Source organism: Mobula birostris, chromosome 6 (genome assembly GCF_030028105.1).
Source record: "Mobula birostris isolate sMobBir1 chromosome 6, sMobBir1.hap1, whole genome shotgun sequence".
NCBI lineage: Eukaryota > Metazoa > Chordata > Chondrichthyes > Myliobatiformes > Myliobatidae > Mobula > Mobula birostris.
In genome coordinates, this window is record NC_092375.1 from 97,277,685 (window position 1) to 97,296,082 (window position 18,398).

Consider the following 18,398-nt stretch of genomic DNA (forward strand, 5'->3'; position numbering starts at 1 on the left):
TTCTCTTCACCATTTACACCTCAGACTTCAACTACTGCACAGAGTCTTGTCATCTTCAGAAGTTTTCTGATGACTCTGCCATAGTTGCATGCATCAGCAAGGGAGATGAGGCTGAGCACAGGGCTACGGTAGGAAACTTTGTCACATGGTGTGAGCAGAATTACCTGCAGCTTAATGGGAAAAAGACTAAGGAGCTGGTGGTAGACCTGAGGAGAGCTAAGGTACCAGTGACCCCTGTTTCCATCCAGGGGGTCAGTGTGGACATGGTGGAGGATTACAAATACCTGGGGATACGAATTGACAATAAACTAGACTGGTCAAAGAACACTGAGGCTGTCTACAAGAAGGGTCAGAGCCGTCTCTATTTCCTGAGGAGACTGAGGTCCTTTAACATCTGTCGGACGATGCTGAGGATGTTCTACGAGTCTGTGGTGGCTAGTGATGTTGTGGGGATGGAACTGGACTCTCTGACAGTGGTGTCTGAAAAGAGGATGCTGTCCAAGTTGCATGCCATTTTGGACAATGTCTCCCATCCACTACATAATGTACTGGGTGGGCACAGGAGTACATTCAGCCAGAGACTCATTCCATCGAGATGCAACACTGAGCGTCATAGGAAGTCATTCCTGCCTGTGGCCATCAAATTTTACAACTCCTCCCTTGGAGGGTCAGACACCCTGATCCAATAGGCTGGTCCTGGACTTATTTCATAATTTACTGGCATAATTTGCATATTACTATTTAATTATTTATGGTTTTATTACTGTTTAATTATTTATGGTGCAACTGTAATGAAAACCGATTTCCCTCGGGATCAATAAAGTATGACTATGACTATTTCTGAGGAAGTAGAAAGATATAAATTTGTACATGTCCTCTCTTTTACCTGTGTACAACACAATTCGTTCCTATTTCACTGTTTAGTCTTTGATGCGACTGGTGAAATAAGTGTACTTGTGTGTTTATTTTAGCGCTACAAGTGGTTAACTCTAATACTGCACATAAGACAGGTAACACCATCCCTGCTGATGGCAGTAGCATCATCCTATGGGGATGCTCTCTACATAATCACTCACTACCTTATCACTCACCCAGGGCCAAGGGCCCTTGGCACACGCTGCACGCCAGTAGCACCATCTCAAAATCTGAAGGAAGTACCATGCAAACCCTGCCCCTCTGCAGCGACCCTGCTGCAGTCATTCCTCAACCAAACTGAGCAGTAACCATCAGCAGAAGGCAAAGCTTATACAAGAGACATTTGTTGAAAGATATGTTGGAGTTACAAATATGCTCATTTTCTTCCTCGATGTGTTTGCATTCCAGTAATCCTGTCACAGTTCCAGAGGCTAACTGGTGTTGATTATCACTCATGTTTAACGTATGGGAAGTAGAATTTATCCTTTTTAGTAAACACAAAATAATCTGAAGATGCTGTGATCAAAGCAACGCTTTCAGTACGCTGGATGAACTCAGCAGGTCGGGCAGCATCAGTTAGAAATGATGAGTCGACGTTTCGGGCCGGAACCCTTTGTCAGGACTGAAGAATGAAAGATGGGGAAGGATTTGAACGAATGCTAAAGATGGGGAAGGATTTGAAGAATGCTTATAGCTACAAGCATTCGTTCAAATCCTTCCCCATCTTTCATTCTTCAGTCCTGACGAAGGGTTCCGGCCCGAAACGTCGACTCATCATTTCTAACTGATGCTGCCCGACCTGCTGAGTTCATCCAACGTACTGAAAGTCGTCGTTTTTAGTAAAGTGTTTGTGGTGGTTTTGAAGATGGTGATATTTGATAAAATACCATGCAGAAAGTTAATGTACACAATGGGCTGTAGGTATATACAGAGCCTTGTAAAAGTATTCAGCCCCCAACTCTTTGCTCACATAAATGAGTATCACAACCAGGGATTTTGATCAATTTAACTGAGATTTTTTACTGGTGAATCACATACTCCATTTTATTACGCTCAGCAGCAGGGATTGGAAATCTGGTCAGGACTGATGGGAAGATGAATGTAGCTAAATACAGAGAGATTCTGGATAAAAATCTACTAGCCACTGCCAGAAAGCTTAAACTAGGAAGGAAGTTTGCCTTTCAGCAGGACAATGACCCAAAGCACACTGCCAGAGCAACCGTGGAGTGGCTTCAAATGAAGGAAATTGATGTCCTAGAGTGGCCCAGAGTCCTGACCTTAACCTGATCGAACACCTCCAGCAAGACCTCGAGATTTCTGTCCACCACTGCTGCCCAACTAACCTGGCACAGCTTTGCAAGGAGAAACAGGCAATTCTTGCTCCATCACGTTGTGCAAAGGTACTAGGGACTTATCAAAAAAGACTGTAATAGCTGCCAGAGGTGGTTCAACTAAGTACTGAGCAATGGGGGATGAATACTTTTGAAATGATGACGTTTCAGCTTTTGAATATTTAGTTTTTCATGCTTTACAATTGTCCCTGTTTTTTGGGCTCTACTGTGAGAAAGGATTGGGGGCTAGCTCCCTATCACAGCAACTCACTAGTTCCACACTCCAGCTACTTCTCCATTTCCTTGAAAGTTTTTCTCACCATCTATTTACCAGCTCCTCCTTTAATGCTACAATAGAACCAGTCAATGCATTCCAGATTTCAGAGGGTGGAGAAGGTACAGGACTTTCTGAGAGGTGAAGATGAGTAGCCATGGGCTAGTGAAGAGAGAAATAGATAAACACTGCAGTTCAAGGAGTTGATGCAGGAGTGAAGGTTTCAGATTTATGAATCAATACGCACACTACAAATGTTGCTTGTGTTATTCAGGAGGATTTAAACTAAAGTGGCAGGGAGCAGGAAGCTCAGCAGCAGAGCACCACGGTGAGGTCAAGAGGGATGATGTGACAAGAAGGAAGGACGGGAGCGAGGAAGTCCCCATATATTCCAGAATATTGAAGGAAGCAAGCGAGGAGATAGCTGGGGCTACCACTTAGAGCAATTTCACCAGCAATAAAAAGGGCAGTTTCCCCTCTCGGGCAGCGGGCACCCACCTTCTGTATTTGCCTCGATGCTTCAATGTCCCTCAAAGCTTTAAGTGGCGAACAATGGAAGCTTTAACTGGAAATTCTGACAGAGCTCAACAGTCTGGATGTGGGGAAGATATTTTGGGTAGAGGGAGATCTAGAAACAGGGGTCACAGTCTCAGGGTAAGTCAACAAGAGTCATGGATTCAGACAGAATTGGGCCATTTGGCCCATCACTGTGGGGCGGCATGGTAGTGGTTAGCACAACACTTTACTGTACAGGCAGCCTGGGTTCAAATCCCACCACTGCTTGTCAGGAGTTTCTCACCGTGACCACATGGGTTTCCTCCGGGTACTCCGGTTTCCTCCCACAGATGTACTGGTTGGTAGGTTAGTTGGTCATTGTAAATTGTCCCTAGAATTAAACTGGGAGTTGCTGGGCGGCACAGCTCGAAGGGCTGGAAGGGCCCATACTGTCTCGTACCTCAATAAATAAAGAAAATAATCTTCACAGATAGAAAATAGAAAATAGGTGCAGGAGTAGGCCATTCGGCCCTTCGAGCCTGCACCATAGATGATCAACAAGCACTCATCTAAATTTACCTCATTTTCTACACGTGCTCAGGAACTCACCCCCGATTCTGTCACTCAAATACAAACTAGTGCCAATTAACCTAGCCAACACACAGTATTTTCAGATCTGGAAGGACACACACAGGGAGAACGTGCAAACTCTACACAGACAGCACTGGAGGTTAAGGTTGTATCCTGGTCATTGGAGCTTTGAGGCAGCAGCTCGACTAATTATACCACTGTACCACAGGGTTCGGTGCTGCCATGAGGAGAAATTTCTTCATCCATAGAGTTGTAAACCTGTGGAGTTCTCCATCACACAGGACCATAAGCACACAAAAAGTCAATAACAGGACCAGTCCACTCGGCCCTTCAAACCTGTCCCACCATTCAGTATGATTGGGGACGGTAGATATACAGTACCAACACTCACAACACGCTGGAGGAAATCAGCAGGTCGGGCAGCATCCATGGAAATGATCAGTCAACGCTTCAGGCCGGAACCCTTCAGTTAGGGTTGCCAACTTTCTCACCCCGAGAAAGACTACCATGACCATGAAGCCTTGTGTGTTTACCCCGAGAAAGACTACCATGACCATGAAGCCTTGTGTGGGCACCTGTGTGCGCATGCATGACTGCGCATACATGCCGTACGCATGCGTGTATGTGCTGATTTTTTTCTACAAATCGTTTCTGGCAATTCTGCTCAGTGAAACTACACTGTACATACATTATTTCTACTTTATATGGGTTGTATATTTATCATATTATTCCTGCTTTTACTATATGTTAGTGTTATTTTAGGTTTTATGTGTTATTTGGTATGATCTGGTAGGTTATTTTTTGGGTCTGGGAATGCTCAAAAAATTTTCCCATATAAATTAATGGTAATTGCTTCTGCACTTTACGTCATTTCGGCACGAAAGGTTTCATAGGACGCTCTACCTTAGCGGGGGAAGTACGGGACAAGGGCGTCCTGTATGGGGCAAACCAGTTTAGCCCAATATAAGGGATGTCCCGGCTAATATGGGACAGTTGGCAACCCTGGGGGGTGGGTGTTAATCACGACCGGAATATAGGTGATAAGTCAACTATAAGTCACTTTTAAGTGGCTAATACACTCAATTTTGTTTCTAAAAGGGTTTATCTAACAAATTTAATGTTAAACACACAGCGCATATTTTCCTCGTATGAACATATAAAATCATTGCAACACACCAATACAGAAATCCTCCGCTTTTCGAATGTTCACTTTATGAAACCTCATTGTTATGAAAGACCTACTTTAGTTCCCTGTTTTTGCTAACAGAAGGTGTTTTCACTGTTATGAAAAAAGGCAGCGTGCAGCCACTCCCGCCCCGGATTCATAACGGCATTCTTGCCGGCACTGTTTAAACACGTGCCTGTGAGCAGCTGTTAGCAAGATGAGTTCTAAGGTATCAGAAAAGCCTGAAAGAGCTCATAAAGGTGTTACACTTAGCATAAAACTAGACATAATTAAGTGTTTCGATCGAAGCATTTCACTAGTGAACGAAGTGAGGACAAAGTGAATTTGGGTTGTGGAAGTTGACGAAGATGATGTTGAAGAGGTTTTGGCATCTCATGACCAAAAACTGATAGACGAAGAGCTAATGCAATTGGAAGAGAAAAGGATAACAATCAAAACCGAATGCAGTAATGAACAGACCGAAAGTGAAGTCGTCCAGAAACTGAACGAGAAGCAACTGCGTGAGATTTTCGCTGCAATGATAAAGTACGACTTTAATTTTGAAAGGGTACGTCGATTTAGGGCATATTTGCAAGATGGTTTGAGTGCTTACAAAGAACTGTATGATAGAAAAATGCGCGAGGCTAAGCAGTCAAGCATACTGTTGTTTTTCAAGCCTTCCACATCAGCCACAGCAGATGACGAACCTCGACCTTCGACATCGAGGCAGGCAGACATAGAAGAAGATGACTTGCCTTCCCTGATGGAAACAGACGACAATGAGATGACACCTCAGTGTCCCACCACCCCAACATCCGGGCCGCGGACAGATGCATTGCAGCAGAGAATGCAGCAGTAGCTGGGACACACTCAGCACATGTTTAAGAAAAAAGCCAAAATAAATAAGCTAATTAATCCGGCACGTAAATGTCGGCCCAGATCAGAGGCGATTGTTTATTTCGGCTTTTTTCTTAAAGATGTATTAGGTGCATCCTGGCCACCGCCGTACCGCTGCATGCTTCGCGGATCGGTGTCGGTCGGCGGCCTGGAGGTTGCGGACCACTGCACCACCCCAGCCTCCAACGACTCAGCCTAACACACCATCATCAGCGTGCTCAGCGCTGTTTTCCCGATTCTGGTAAGTGATACGACACTGTACATACATTATTTCTACTTTATATCGGCTGTGTATTTTTATGTGTTATTTGGTATGATTTGGCAGCTTCATAGCTTAAAGAGTGTTTTTGTCGAGAGCACTTCCATGAGATTTTCGCTACAGAGAACAGTACAGCAATGACTGTAGAAAAGTATTTCTACTTGATATAGGCTGTATATTTATATCATTCCTGCTTTTACTATATGTTACTGTTATTTTAGGTTTTATGTGTTATTTGGCATGATTTGGCAGGTTATTTTTGGGTCTGCGAATGCTCACAAATTTTTCCCATATAAATAAATTGTAATTGCTTCTTCGCTTTACGACATTCCGGCTTACGAACCGTTTCATAGGAACGCTCTACCTTCAGATGGTGGGGGAAACCTGTATTGGGACTCAGACAGAGCTGGGATTGCTGTATACCAAAAAATGGTCTTTGTCATTAGTAATATGCATTTTAAAAGTTTGCTGTTGCTTGTGTTAGGGTAACAAATGGTTTCTGTAAATACAGTAATTTTATTCAATTCACATTAACATTGGTCTCTTTGTTTTAAAAAAAGATTAATGAATGTGCCTCAGCAGCACACAAAATGCAGGGGGGATCTCAGCAGGCTATGCAACATCTATGGAAAAGAGTAAACAGTCGACATTATGGGCTGAGACTTGATGTTACAGGCCAAGACCCAAGACCATGAAGGGTTTCGGCCCATAACATTGACTGTTTACTCTCTTCCATAGATGCTGCCTGGCCTGCCGAGTTCCTCTGGCATTTTGTGTGTGTTGCTCGGATTTTCTGCTAGACCCTTCATCGGACTGGAAAGGGGAAGATGTCAGAATATGAAGATGGAGGGAGGGGAAGGAACACTAGATAGAAAGTGATAGGTGAAACCAGGTGGGTGGGGGATGAAGTGGTAGGTGGGAAGAGTAAAGGGCTGGAGAAAAAGGAGACTGCTAGGAGAGTAGAGTAAACTGGGAGAAAGAATAGTTGTAGGGGCTCAAAGGGGAGGTGACTGGTAAGTGAGGTAAGAGGCCAGAGCAGGGAATTAAATAAGGAAGGAGGAAAGGGAAGGTTTACCAGACACTGGAGAAACTAATGTTTATGCCATCAGGTGGGAGGCTACCCAGATGGAATACGAGGTGGTGCTCCTCCAACCCGAGAGTGGCCTCATCATGGCAGAAAAGGAGGCCATGGACTGACATGTCAGAATGGGAATGGGGATAGGAATTAAAATGGTAGGTCATGGAAAATCTACCTTGGGTCTCATCAGAAACCCCAGATGTAGTGCTGCCTCACTTGAAAGGACTGTTTGTGGCTCTGAAAGGACCTGAGGCAGGAGCTGTACAGCGTAACACTTCTGCTTGCAGGGTTAAGGGCCAGGAGGGAGATGAGTGGGGAGGGACGAATGGACAAGGAATCACAGAGGGAGTGATCCCTGTGGAAAGTGGAGACGGGGAGGTAAGGATGTTTTTGGTGGCACTGAAGATGGTGGAAGTTGTGGAGAATGATGTGTTGGATGTGGAAGCTCATGGGTGGTAAGTGAGGATGTGAGGAACTCTGTCCCTTTTGAAGCAGCGGGACGAGAGGGTGAGCGCAGATGTTCGGGCAATGGAAGAGGGCAGCATCAATGGTGGAGGAAGGGAAACCTCACTCCTTAAAGAAGGACGACATCTCAGATGCCTGGAAAAGAAAGCCTCATCCTGAGAACAGATGCAACAGAGACAAAGGAACTGAGAAAAGGGAATAGCATTTTTACTAGAGACAGGTTGGCAAGAAGTATAGTCAATATAGCCGGGGGAATCGGTAGGTTTATAAAAGATATCAGTTTGTCCCCAGAGATGGAGAAAGAGAGATCAAGAAAGTGGAGAGGGGTGTCAGAAATGGACCCAGGGTGGGTCCTTTAACAATCTATAGACAAGACTACCCACAATGCTGCAAACGTGACTTCTTCAATATCTTAAATAACTTCCCACCTCCAGTATCCATTTCCCTGACTGATGAAGGCCAGCATGCCATTGCCTTCTTTAGTACCCTATCTACCTCTGTTACTGCTTTCTGTGAACTTGCAAGTGAATAGTAAGTTCAATTTATAAATCCAACCCTAGTTTGATCCCCCAAAGTGCAAGAGCTCACAGATGTCTGGATAGCTGATGATAATTCCCCAGTAATTTTCATAAGCTTCCATGCAACATCTATTCAATGTCAATGAAACACTAACTGCTGCTCCTTTCACTTCCTGGCTGTTGTAGGTAAGTGGTTTATTGTTGGTATAGAAACATAGAAAATAGGTGCAGGAGTAGGCCATTCGGCCCTTTGAGCCTGCACCGCCATTTATTATGATCATAGCTGATCATCCAACTCAGAACCCTGCGCCAGCCTTCCCTCCATACCCCCTGATCCCTTTAGCCACAAGGGCCATATCTAACTCCCTCTTAAATATAGCCAATGAACTGGCCTCAACTGTTTCCTGTGGCAAAGAATTCCACAGATTCACCACTCTCTGTGTGAAGAAGTTTTTCCTAATCTCGGTCCTAAAAGGCTTCCCCTTTATCCTCAAACTGTGACCCCTCGTTCTGGACTTCCTCAACATCGGGAACAATCTTCCTGCATCTAGCCTGTCCAATCCCTTTAGGATTTTATACGTTTCAATCAGATCCCCCCTCAATCTTCTAAATTCCAACGAGTACACACCCAGTTCATCCAGTCTTTCATCATATGAAAGTCCTGCCATCCCAGGAATCAATCTGGTGAACCTTCTTTGTACTCCCTCTATGGCAAGGATGTCTTTCCTCAGATTAGGGGACCAAAACTGCACACAATACTCCAGGTGTGGTCTCACCAAGGCCTTGTACAACTGCAGTAGTACCTCCCTGCTCCTGTACTCGAATCCTCTCGCTATAAATGCCAGCATACCATTCGCCTTTTTCACCGCCTGCTGTACCTGCATGCCCACTTTCAATGACTGGTGTATAATGACACCCAGGTCTCGTTGCACCTCCCCTTTTCCTAATCGGCCACCATTCACATAATAATCTGTTTTCCTATTTTTGCCACCAAAGTGGATAACGTCACATCTATCCACATTAAATTGCATCTGCCATGAATTTGCCCACTCACCCAACCTATCCAAGTCACCCTGCATCCCCTTAGCATCCACCTCACAGCTAACACTGCCGCCCAGCTTCGTGTCATCCGCAAACTTGGAGATGCTGCATTTAATTCCCTCATCCAAGTCATTAAATATATATTGTAAACAACTGGGGTCCCAGCACTGAGCCTTGCGGTACCCCACTAGTCACCGCCTGCCATTCTGAAAAGGTCCCGTTTATTCCCACTCTTCGCTTCCTGTCTGCCAACCAATTCTCTATCCACATCAATACCTTACCCCCAATACCGTGTATTTAAGTTTGCACACTAATCTCCTGTGTGGGACCTTGTCAAAAGCCTTTTGAAAATCCAAATATACCGCATCCACTGGTTCTCCCCTATCCACTCTACTAGTTACATCCTCAAAAAATTCTATGAGATTCGTCAGACATGATTTTCCTTTCACAAATCCATGCTGACTTTGTCCGATGATTTCACCGCTTTCCAAATGTGCTGTTATCACATCTTTGATAACTGACTCTCGCAGTTTCCCCACCACCGATGTTCAGTTAACCGGTCTATAATTCCCCAGTTTCTCTCTCCCTCCTTTTTTAAAAAGTGGGGTTACATTAGCCACCCTCCAATCCTCAGGAACTAGTCCAGAATCTAACGAGTTTTGAAAAATTATCACTAATGCATCCACTATTTCTTGGGCTACTTCCTTAAGCACTCTGGGATGCAGATCATCTGGCCCTGGGGATTTATCAGCCTTTAGTCCCTTCAATTTACCCAACATCACTTCCCTACTAACATGTATTTCGCTCAATTCCTCCATCTTACTGGACCCTCTGTTCCCTACTATTTCTGGAAGATTATTTATGTCCTCCTTAGTGAAGACAGAACCAAAGTAATTATTCAATTGGTCTGCCATGTCCTTGCTCCCCATAATCAATTCACCTGTTTCTGTCTGTAGGGGACCTACATTTGTCTTTACCAGTCTTTTCCTTTTTACATATCTATAAAAGCTTTTACAGTCAGTTTTTACGTTCCCTGCCAGTTTTCTCTCATAATCTTTTTTCCCCTTCCTAATTAAGCCCTTTGCCCTCCCCTGCTGAACTCTGAATTTCTCCCAGTCCTCAGGTGAGCCAGTTTTCTGGCTAATTTGTATGCTTCTTCTTTGGAATTGATACTATTCCTAATTTCTCTTGTCAGCCACGGGTGCACTACCTTCCTTGATTTATTCTTTTGCCAAACTGGGATGAACAATTGTTGTAGTTCATCCATGCAATCCTTAAATGCTTGCCATTGCATATCCACCGTCAATCCTTTAAGTGTCATTTGCCGGTCTATCTTAGCTAATTCACGTCTCATACCTTCAAAGTTACCCCTCTTTAAGTTCAGAACCTTTGTTTCTGAGTTAACTATATCACTCTCCATCTTAATGAAGAATTCCACCATATTATGGTCACTCTTACCCAAGGGGCCTCTCACGACAAGATTGCTAATTAACCCTTCCTCATTGCTCAAAACCCAGTCCAGAATAGCCTGCTCTCTGGTTGGCATACAAAATACTGTGGCATGCAAAAGTTTGGGCATCCCTGGTCAAAATTTCTGTTACTGTAAATAGCTAAGCGAGTAAAAGATGAACTGATTTCCAAAAGGCATAAAGTTAAAGATGACACATTTCTTTAATATTTTTAGCAAGAAAACGTCTTTATTTCCATCTTTTCCAGTTTCAAAACAACAAAAAAGGAAAAGGGCCCGAAGCAAAAGTTTGGGCAACCTGCATGGTCAGTACTTAGTAACACCTCCCTTGGCAAGTATCACAGCTTGTAAACGCTTTTTGTAGCCAGCTAAGAGTCTTTCAATTCTTGTTTGGGGGATTTTCGCCCATTCTTCCTTGCAAAAGGCTTCTAGTTCTGTGAGATTCTTCAGCCATCTTGCATGCACTGCTCTTTTGAGGCTTATCCACAGATTCTCGACGATGTTTAGGTCAGGGGACGGTGAGGGCCATGGCAAACCCTCAGCTTGTGCCTCTTGAGGTCGTCCATTGTGGACTTTGAGGTGTGTTTAGGTTCATTATCCTGTTGTAGAAGCCATCCTCTTTTCATCTTCGGCTTTTTTACAGACGGTGTGATGTTTGCTTCCAGAATTTGCTGGTATTTAATTGAATTCATTCTTCCCTCTACCAGTGAAATGTTCCCAGAGCCACTGACTGCAACACAAGCCCAAAGCATGATTGATCCACCCTGTGCTTAACAGTTGGAGAGGGTTCTTTTCATGAAATTCTTCACCCTTTTTTCTCCAAACATAGCTTTGCTTATTGCGGCCAAAAAGTTTTATTTTAACTTCATCAGTCCACAGGACTTGTTTCCAAAATGCATCAGGCTTGTTTAGATGTTCCTTTGAACCTTTTGAGTAGAATGGGCGAAAATCCCCAACAAGAATTGAAAGACTCTTAGCTGGCTACAAAAAGCATTTACAAGCTGTGATACGTGCCAAAGGAGGTGTTACTAAGTACTGCCATGCAGGGTGCCCAAACTTTTGCTTCAGGCACTTCTCCTTTTTTGTTATTATGAAACTGTAAAAGATGGAAATAAAAGTTTTCTTGCTTAAAATATTAAAGAAATATGTCATCTTTAACTTTATCCCTTTTTGGAAATCAGCTCATCTTTTACTCGCTTAGCTATTCACAGTAACAGAAATTTTGACCAGCGGTGCCCAAACTTTTACATACCACTGTATGCACCAAGACAGATACTGTGAAAATAGTCATTTCACATGCCATCCACACTGCATTTCAGATATTGATGTATGAATATACTGTTATAGAAAATGTGCTGTGCCAGGAGACAAATGAAGCACAGGGGCCACAATGAGGTAGATCGAGAGATCAAGAATGATCTTTATTGTACAAGATCTCCGATGAAGGGTCTGATAATAGCGGGATAGAACCTGTCCCCGAGTCTCGTTGTATGTGTTCTCAGACTTTTGCCTAATGAGAGGTGAGAAGAGAGATCTTTTGGGGTGGGAGGTGTTATGTTGGTTGCTTTCTCTAGGAAGTGTCAACAGAGTCCATAGAGGGGAGGCTGATTTTCATGATGGACAGGGCAGTGTTAACAGCTTGGTGTAATTTCTTTTGGTCTTGGGTAGTGCTGTTGCCACACTAAGCTGTGATAGGATGCTTTTATTGCGCTGCTGTAAAAATTGATGAGGTTAGGGTAAAAGTGCATTTCAATCTCGTCTCTGCAGATATTGACGAGTGCCTGGGTGAGTACTGCAGTCAGGCACGGTGTGAGTGCAGGTGCTTAAACATCCAGGGTTCCTTCTGTTGTGTTTGTCCCTGTGGCTTCACACTCAGTGACAATGTGAAGGTGAGGATGGTCTCATTTTACAATTACATCTCTTGTCATTGGATCCAGATAAAAGACGTTTTGAGTACAAACCCCACTCCCACATCCATGGGATATGGGGTAAATGGGACTCGCTCAGTTGGGTAACTTGCTTTGCATGGGTGAATCGAGTCAAATTCCTGTTTCTGTGCCAAGAAGTTCATGACTTTACCACAATAGTTCCACTGAATTCTCCCTTCAGAGCACAACACTGGAGTCTGTTCTGCTGGTCTCGCATCATCTGAGTTGTGTGTGTTGGCTCAAACTTGTTCAGGTGTCCCAATACTTACAACAGTGGAATTGGATGGTAGGGAAGTTACTGGAAAAAAATTCTGAGGGGACAGGATAAATCTACCCTTGGAAAGACGGGGATCGATCAGGGAAATCTGTGCCGATTTGTTGGTTGCAGGCCCTGTTTGACTAATCACATACTTTTTCAAAACAAATTACATTAGAGTCATAGAAAAGTACAGCACAGAAACAGGCTTTTTGGCCCATCTAGTCAATGCCAAACCATTTAAACTCCCATCAGCCTGCACCCAGACCATGGCCCTACCAATCATATATCTATCCAGATTTCTCTTAAATGTTGAAATCAAGCTTGCATGCACCATTTGTGTTGGCAGCTCGTTCCACACGCTCATGACCTCTGACTGAAGTTTCACCTTTCACCCTTAACCCACAACCTCTAGTAGTCCTACCCAACCTCCAGCAGAAAAACCCTACTTCGCTGTCCGCCAGAGGAAGCAAGATCTCCCAGTGGCCACACACTTTAATTCCACATCCCATTCCCATATGTCAATCCACGGCCTCCTCTACTGTTGAGATGAAGCCACACTCAGGTTGAAGGAACAACACCTTACATTCCGTCTGGGTAGCCTCCAACCTGATGGCATGAACATTGATTTCTCTAACTTCCATTAATGCCCCTCCTCCCCATCTTACCCCATCCCTAACTTATTTACTTTTTTCCCCTCTCTTAATAACTCCTTGCCCATTCTCCATCTTCCCCTGGTGCTCCTCTCCCCGTTTCTTTCTTCTAAGACCTTCTGTCCCATGATATGTCCCCTTCTCCAGCCTTGTATACCTTTTGACAATCAACTTCCCAGATCTTAGCTCTATCCCTCCCCCTCGTCTCTTCTCCTATAATTTTGGGTCTCCCCCTCCCCCTCCCACTTTCAAATCTCTTACTACCTCTTTCTTCCATTAGTCCTGATGAAGGGTCTCGACCTGGAACATCCACTGTGCTTCTTTCTATAGATGCTGCCTGGCCTGCTGCATTGCACCAGCATTTTGTGTGTGTTGCTTGAATTTACCCTATCTATATCCCGTATTATTTGATAGATGTATACAAAATGTCCCCTCAATCTTCCATGTTCCAAAGAATGAAGTCCTAGTCTATTTAGTCTTTCCTTATAACTCAGGTCCTCCAGTCCCAACAACATCCTTGTACATTTTCTCTGAACTCTTTCAACCCTATTTGCATCTTTCCTGCAGATGGGTAACCAAAACTGCACACAATACTCCAAATTATGCCTCACCAACATCTTATACAACTTCAGTATTACATCCCGTCTCCTGTACTCAATACATTGATTTTTGAAGGCCAAAGTGCCATAAGTTTTGTTTATGACCCTGTCTCCCTGTGTCATCACTTTCAATGAATTATGAAGCTGTATTCCCAGGTCCCTTTGTTCTACCACACTGCTCTGTGCCCCACCACTCACCGTGTAAGACCTACCCTGGTTGGTCCCACCAAAGTGTAATACCTCGCACTTCTTTGTATTAAATTTTTCAGCTCATTTTTCCAGCTGGTCTAGATCCCATTGCAAGATCTGATAGTCTTTATCACTGTACACCACACACCCAGTCTTGGTGTCATCCACAAATTTGTTGATCCACATTATCATCCAGATCATTGATATAGATGACGAACAACAATAGACCCAACACCAGTCCCTGCAGAATTCCACTAGTCACAGGCCTCCAGTTACAGAGACAACCATCTACTACCACTCTTTGCAAACACGAGAAAATCTGCAGATACTGGAAATTCAAGCAACACACACAAAATGCTGGTGGAACGCAGCAGGCCAGGCAACACTTTGTGTGTGTTACTACCACTCTTCTGGCTTTTCCCACAAAGCCTATTTACTACCTCATCCTGAATGCCGAGTGACTGAACATTCTTGATCAACCTCCCATGTGGGACCTTGTCAAATGCTTCGCTAAAGTCCATCTTGACAACATCCACTGTCTTCCCTTCATCAACTTTCCTCAAAACTCTCTAAAGGATTAGTTAGACATGGCCTACCACCTACAAAACCATGCTGACTATCCATAATTAGTCCCTGTCTATCCAAATACTTGTATATATGTTCCCTTAGAATACCGTCCAATAAATTTGGTGAGGTTGGTGATGCAGTTCTCCATTGATTTCAGTAAGGTCTTTTATAGGGTCCCATATGGAAGACTAGTCCTCATGAGAGCCATTGGGATCCAAGGCAAATTGGATCTAAAGTTGGCTTGATAATAGGAGGTTGGAGAGGGTTGTGTTGGAGATTGATAACCTATGAACAAGTGTTCACAGGGATCATTGCTAGGATTCTTGCTGTTTGTTTTGTTCTATACTTATAAAGCTTTAATAATTTGGATGAGAATGTAGGAGTTTGTGACTGATATGAATATTGGTGGTGGTGTTGATAGTTTTAGTTTACAGAATGCAACTGAGCCACTGGTACATTGGATGAAACAATAACAGATTGATTTTATTCCTGTTAAGTGCAGGGCAATGCATTTCAGGAAGAAGTAAGTCCTGGACCATGAACCTGTCCTTGAGGTTGAATAGTTTAATGTCAAATACATATGTTTGTATTGCAGACATCAATGAATGCAACTACGAAAATGGTGGCTGCACCAGTGGAGGGTATTGATGTGCTTGTGGAGAAGGTTATATCCTCAGTCCTTACAACAAGTGATTAGGGTTCCCGAAGCAATCCTAGACAATGACTTATATTCAGAGTAGTCCAGCCTTAAACTGTAAAGTGTTCTCAATGTCATTAATATCAGTCTTTATTAATATTCGGTATTTCAAGAAAGTGATTTTATTGAACTTGTTACAGAATCTTGTGATCAGATCTTCACATAAGTCCTAAAACTAGATCGAGAACCTAATTAAATAAATAACACAAAAAACATTATACTTGTGGCAAATGGGTCACTTGTATACCTGCAAAAGCAAATAACATAGAATGATGAAAAGTAAATCACCTGAAATAACATTGCAGCAACATATTAATATTGCATTTTGTTCAGGTTTACATACTATGAATATGAATATAAATATAAAATAGCTATGTTTTCCATCAAAATCTTTGCACAAGCAAGTACCAGGGCACATTACATTCAGCATATAAGCAGCTTGTATCTTTTCATCACATGCAAACTATTTATTTCATCAGATACAACGAGACACATTTAGTATTTACACATGATTAGATTACATCAAGTACCCTTATATTGATTTTCTGTCTGTTGCTGACCCTAATGCACTCCTGTTAACTTAACCTGTTAAGAAAAGTTTTCAGTTAATAGGAAAATATATTCTAAAACTATGCATGCAGCAAATTCATTAATACACAGCTTGGATTTACTCTGATAAAGCTTTAAAAAAACCCTATTTTCTTACCTGCATAAATGTGCAATATAGAATTCTATCTGAACATGCTCTATTAAGATTCCTAATGAGGAAATGCCCATGTCAATTTGCATTGGAAGTTATCAGTCTTGGCCTGGTTGATGTGTCGTCATTCCACCATTTATAATTTGCATAATTTCTATACTACAAACACAATCTGCAACACCATGCGTAACAGGTTTTTGTCACATTCATTTGCCAAAACTGTAGTTAAGCATTCTGGAAATAATTTTGTATGTTAATCGAAAATAGAACTCTATTCCCCTCTAAATGCTAAAATGTAGATTATCAGATCTCTATATATTTTACTGCAGAAGAGTGAAAATAGAAGGTTTAGTATACGCAAGACATACTTGGTAACCATTTTTCTCACTATATGCTGTGGTTGTTGTCCAACGAAAAGGTGAACTTTCAAAGCTGCCAGTCTCAACTGAGTAAAATTCTGCATGTCAATAGCTACAAATATAGAAGTCATAACTGACTCAAATAAATAACAATATTAAATAAACAATGCTTCATATTATCCCTTGTATTATTGCATCTCAGTTATCACAACTTTATCAGAAGTGTGTTCATTTAAAAAGCGGTGGATCTATAAAGCGTTGTCAAGAGGAAGCTCTTCGTGCTTCACAGAGTCACAATTCTACTGCAGAAAACAGCCAGTATTTGGCAGGAAGTCTTGTACATAAGAGGCAACTGCTTTGGTCAGGTAGGTCATGGTTCCATAGTTGCCACTGGGAGCACTGTCGTAGAACAAATTGCAAACTCTTGTGGTTGCATCAATGTCTAATATGCAATCACTTGCTCCAAGGGACTTCTGGAATGCAAGCAGAAGGGGGATTGACGTTATAAGTAGCAACTTGGACACAGTTCTAATTCATGGGCTGCATAATCATATCCTTTCAACACAAACCGATCTGTCCTTCCCATTAACTTCTACCAGGTCTTCTCTCAGTCTCTGACACTCTAGAGAAAATTTGTAAGTTTGTCCAAACTTTCCTTATACTTACTTTCTCACCTAGGCAGCATTCTGGTAAACCTCTTCTGCACCCTCTCCAAAGACTCCACATTGTTCTTGAAATGGGGCTACGAGGAACACAAACTTTTGTACAGCTGCAATATGATTAAGTTAATCCTTGTGAAACGGCAGTTTGGTGAACTCCAGGAAACATCTTGTCAGGACTGCTAAAATTTGTTTTCATTCAAAGTATGTGCTAATGTGGTTGCCCCCGAGACACATTCCTTCTTTTTCAGTAAGCATGTAATATACCTGATCTGGAATGCTATAGTATTGAGAAGTGTGGTGTCACATCTCATCACACTGCTTTACAGTGCGTACAGTGCAAAGTCAGCCTTGATTATTGTAAACACCAGTGCAATGTCAATCTCTGCCTTGATCATTCTAAACATTAGTGCTCCATGAGGTTCTGTCTTCAGCCCCCTACTCTGCTCCCTATACACTCATGGCTATGTGGTCAGGTTCTGTAATAACTCTGTGTTCATGGTCATGTAGTGGGACATATCTCAAATAACAATGAGATGGAGTACAGGACAGAGAATAGACAGCTTAATGGCATGGCGTCATGACAACAGTCTTTCCCTTCCCTCAGTGTCAGCAAAACAGAAGAGTTGATCATTATTTTTGGAGGTGGGGGGGGAGGGTGAAACTGCTCCTGTCTTCATCAATGGTGCTCAAGTTGAGAGGTTTGAGAATTTCAAGTTCCAAAGAGTGAACATCAGCAACAGCCTGTCTTGGTCCAACCACATAGATGCCATAGCAAGAATATTCCCCAGTGCCTCTATTTCTTCAGAAGGTGAAGAAATTTGACATATCTCCATCAACACTTACCAGTTTTTATTGATGCACCAAAGAAAATATCCTATCCAGATGCATCACAACTTGGTAAGGCAAATGCTCTGCCTGTCACTGCAAAAAATGCTGAGAGTTGTGGATACAGCTCGGCATGTCCCAGAAATCAGAATTAGGCCATTCAGCCTACTGATTTATTACCCCACTCAACCCCATTCTCCTGCTTCTCCCCGTAAGCTTCGACTCCTTGACTAACCCAGAACCTATCAATCTTTGCATTAAATATACCCAATGACTTGGCCTACACAGCCATCTGTGGCAATGAATTCCACAGGTTCACTATCCCTTGGCTAACCCTCCTCATCTCTGTTCCAAATGGATGTCCCGTTATTCTGAGGCTGTAACCTCTGGTCTTATATTCCAGGTGTCCTCAACCTTTTTTGCACTGCGGACCGGTTTAATATTGACAATATTCTTGCGGACCGGC

General features: G+C 42.9%; 1 protein-coding gene across 4 annotated transcripts in view; it reads right to left on the reverse strand.

Moving 5' to 3' along the window:
* Positions 1-15,461: 15,461 nt before the first annotated feature.
* Positions 15,462-18,398, reverse strand: part of LOC140199215 (phosphorylase b kinase regulatory subunit alpha, liver isoform-like) — a 213,253-nt gene continuing 210,316 nt past the window's right edge. For 2 of the 4 annotated variants that reach the window (XM_072260901.1, XM_072260902.1), the window contains exon 32: positions 15,462-16,918. In XM_072260901.1, coding sequence (XP_072117002.1) covers positions 16,745-16,918 — 174 coding nt within the window. In that variant the 3' untranslated portion in view covers positions 15,462-16,744. The remainder of the gene's footprint in view (positions 16,919-18,398) is intronic. The other 2 variants (XM_072260903.1, XM_072260904.1) reach the window with 2 other exon arrangements.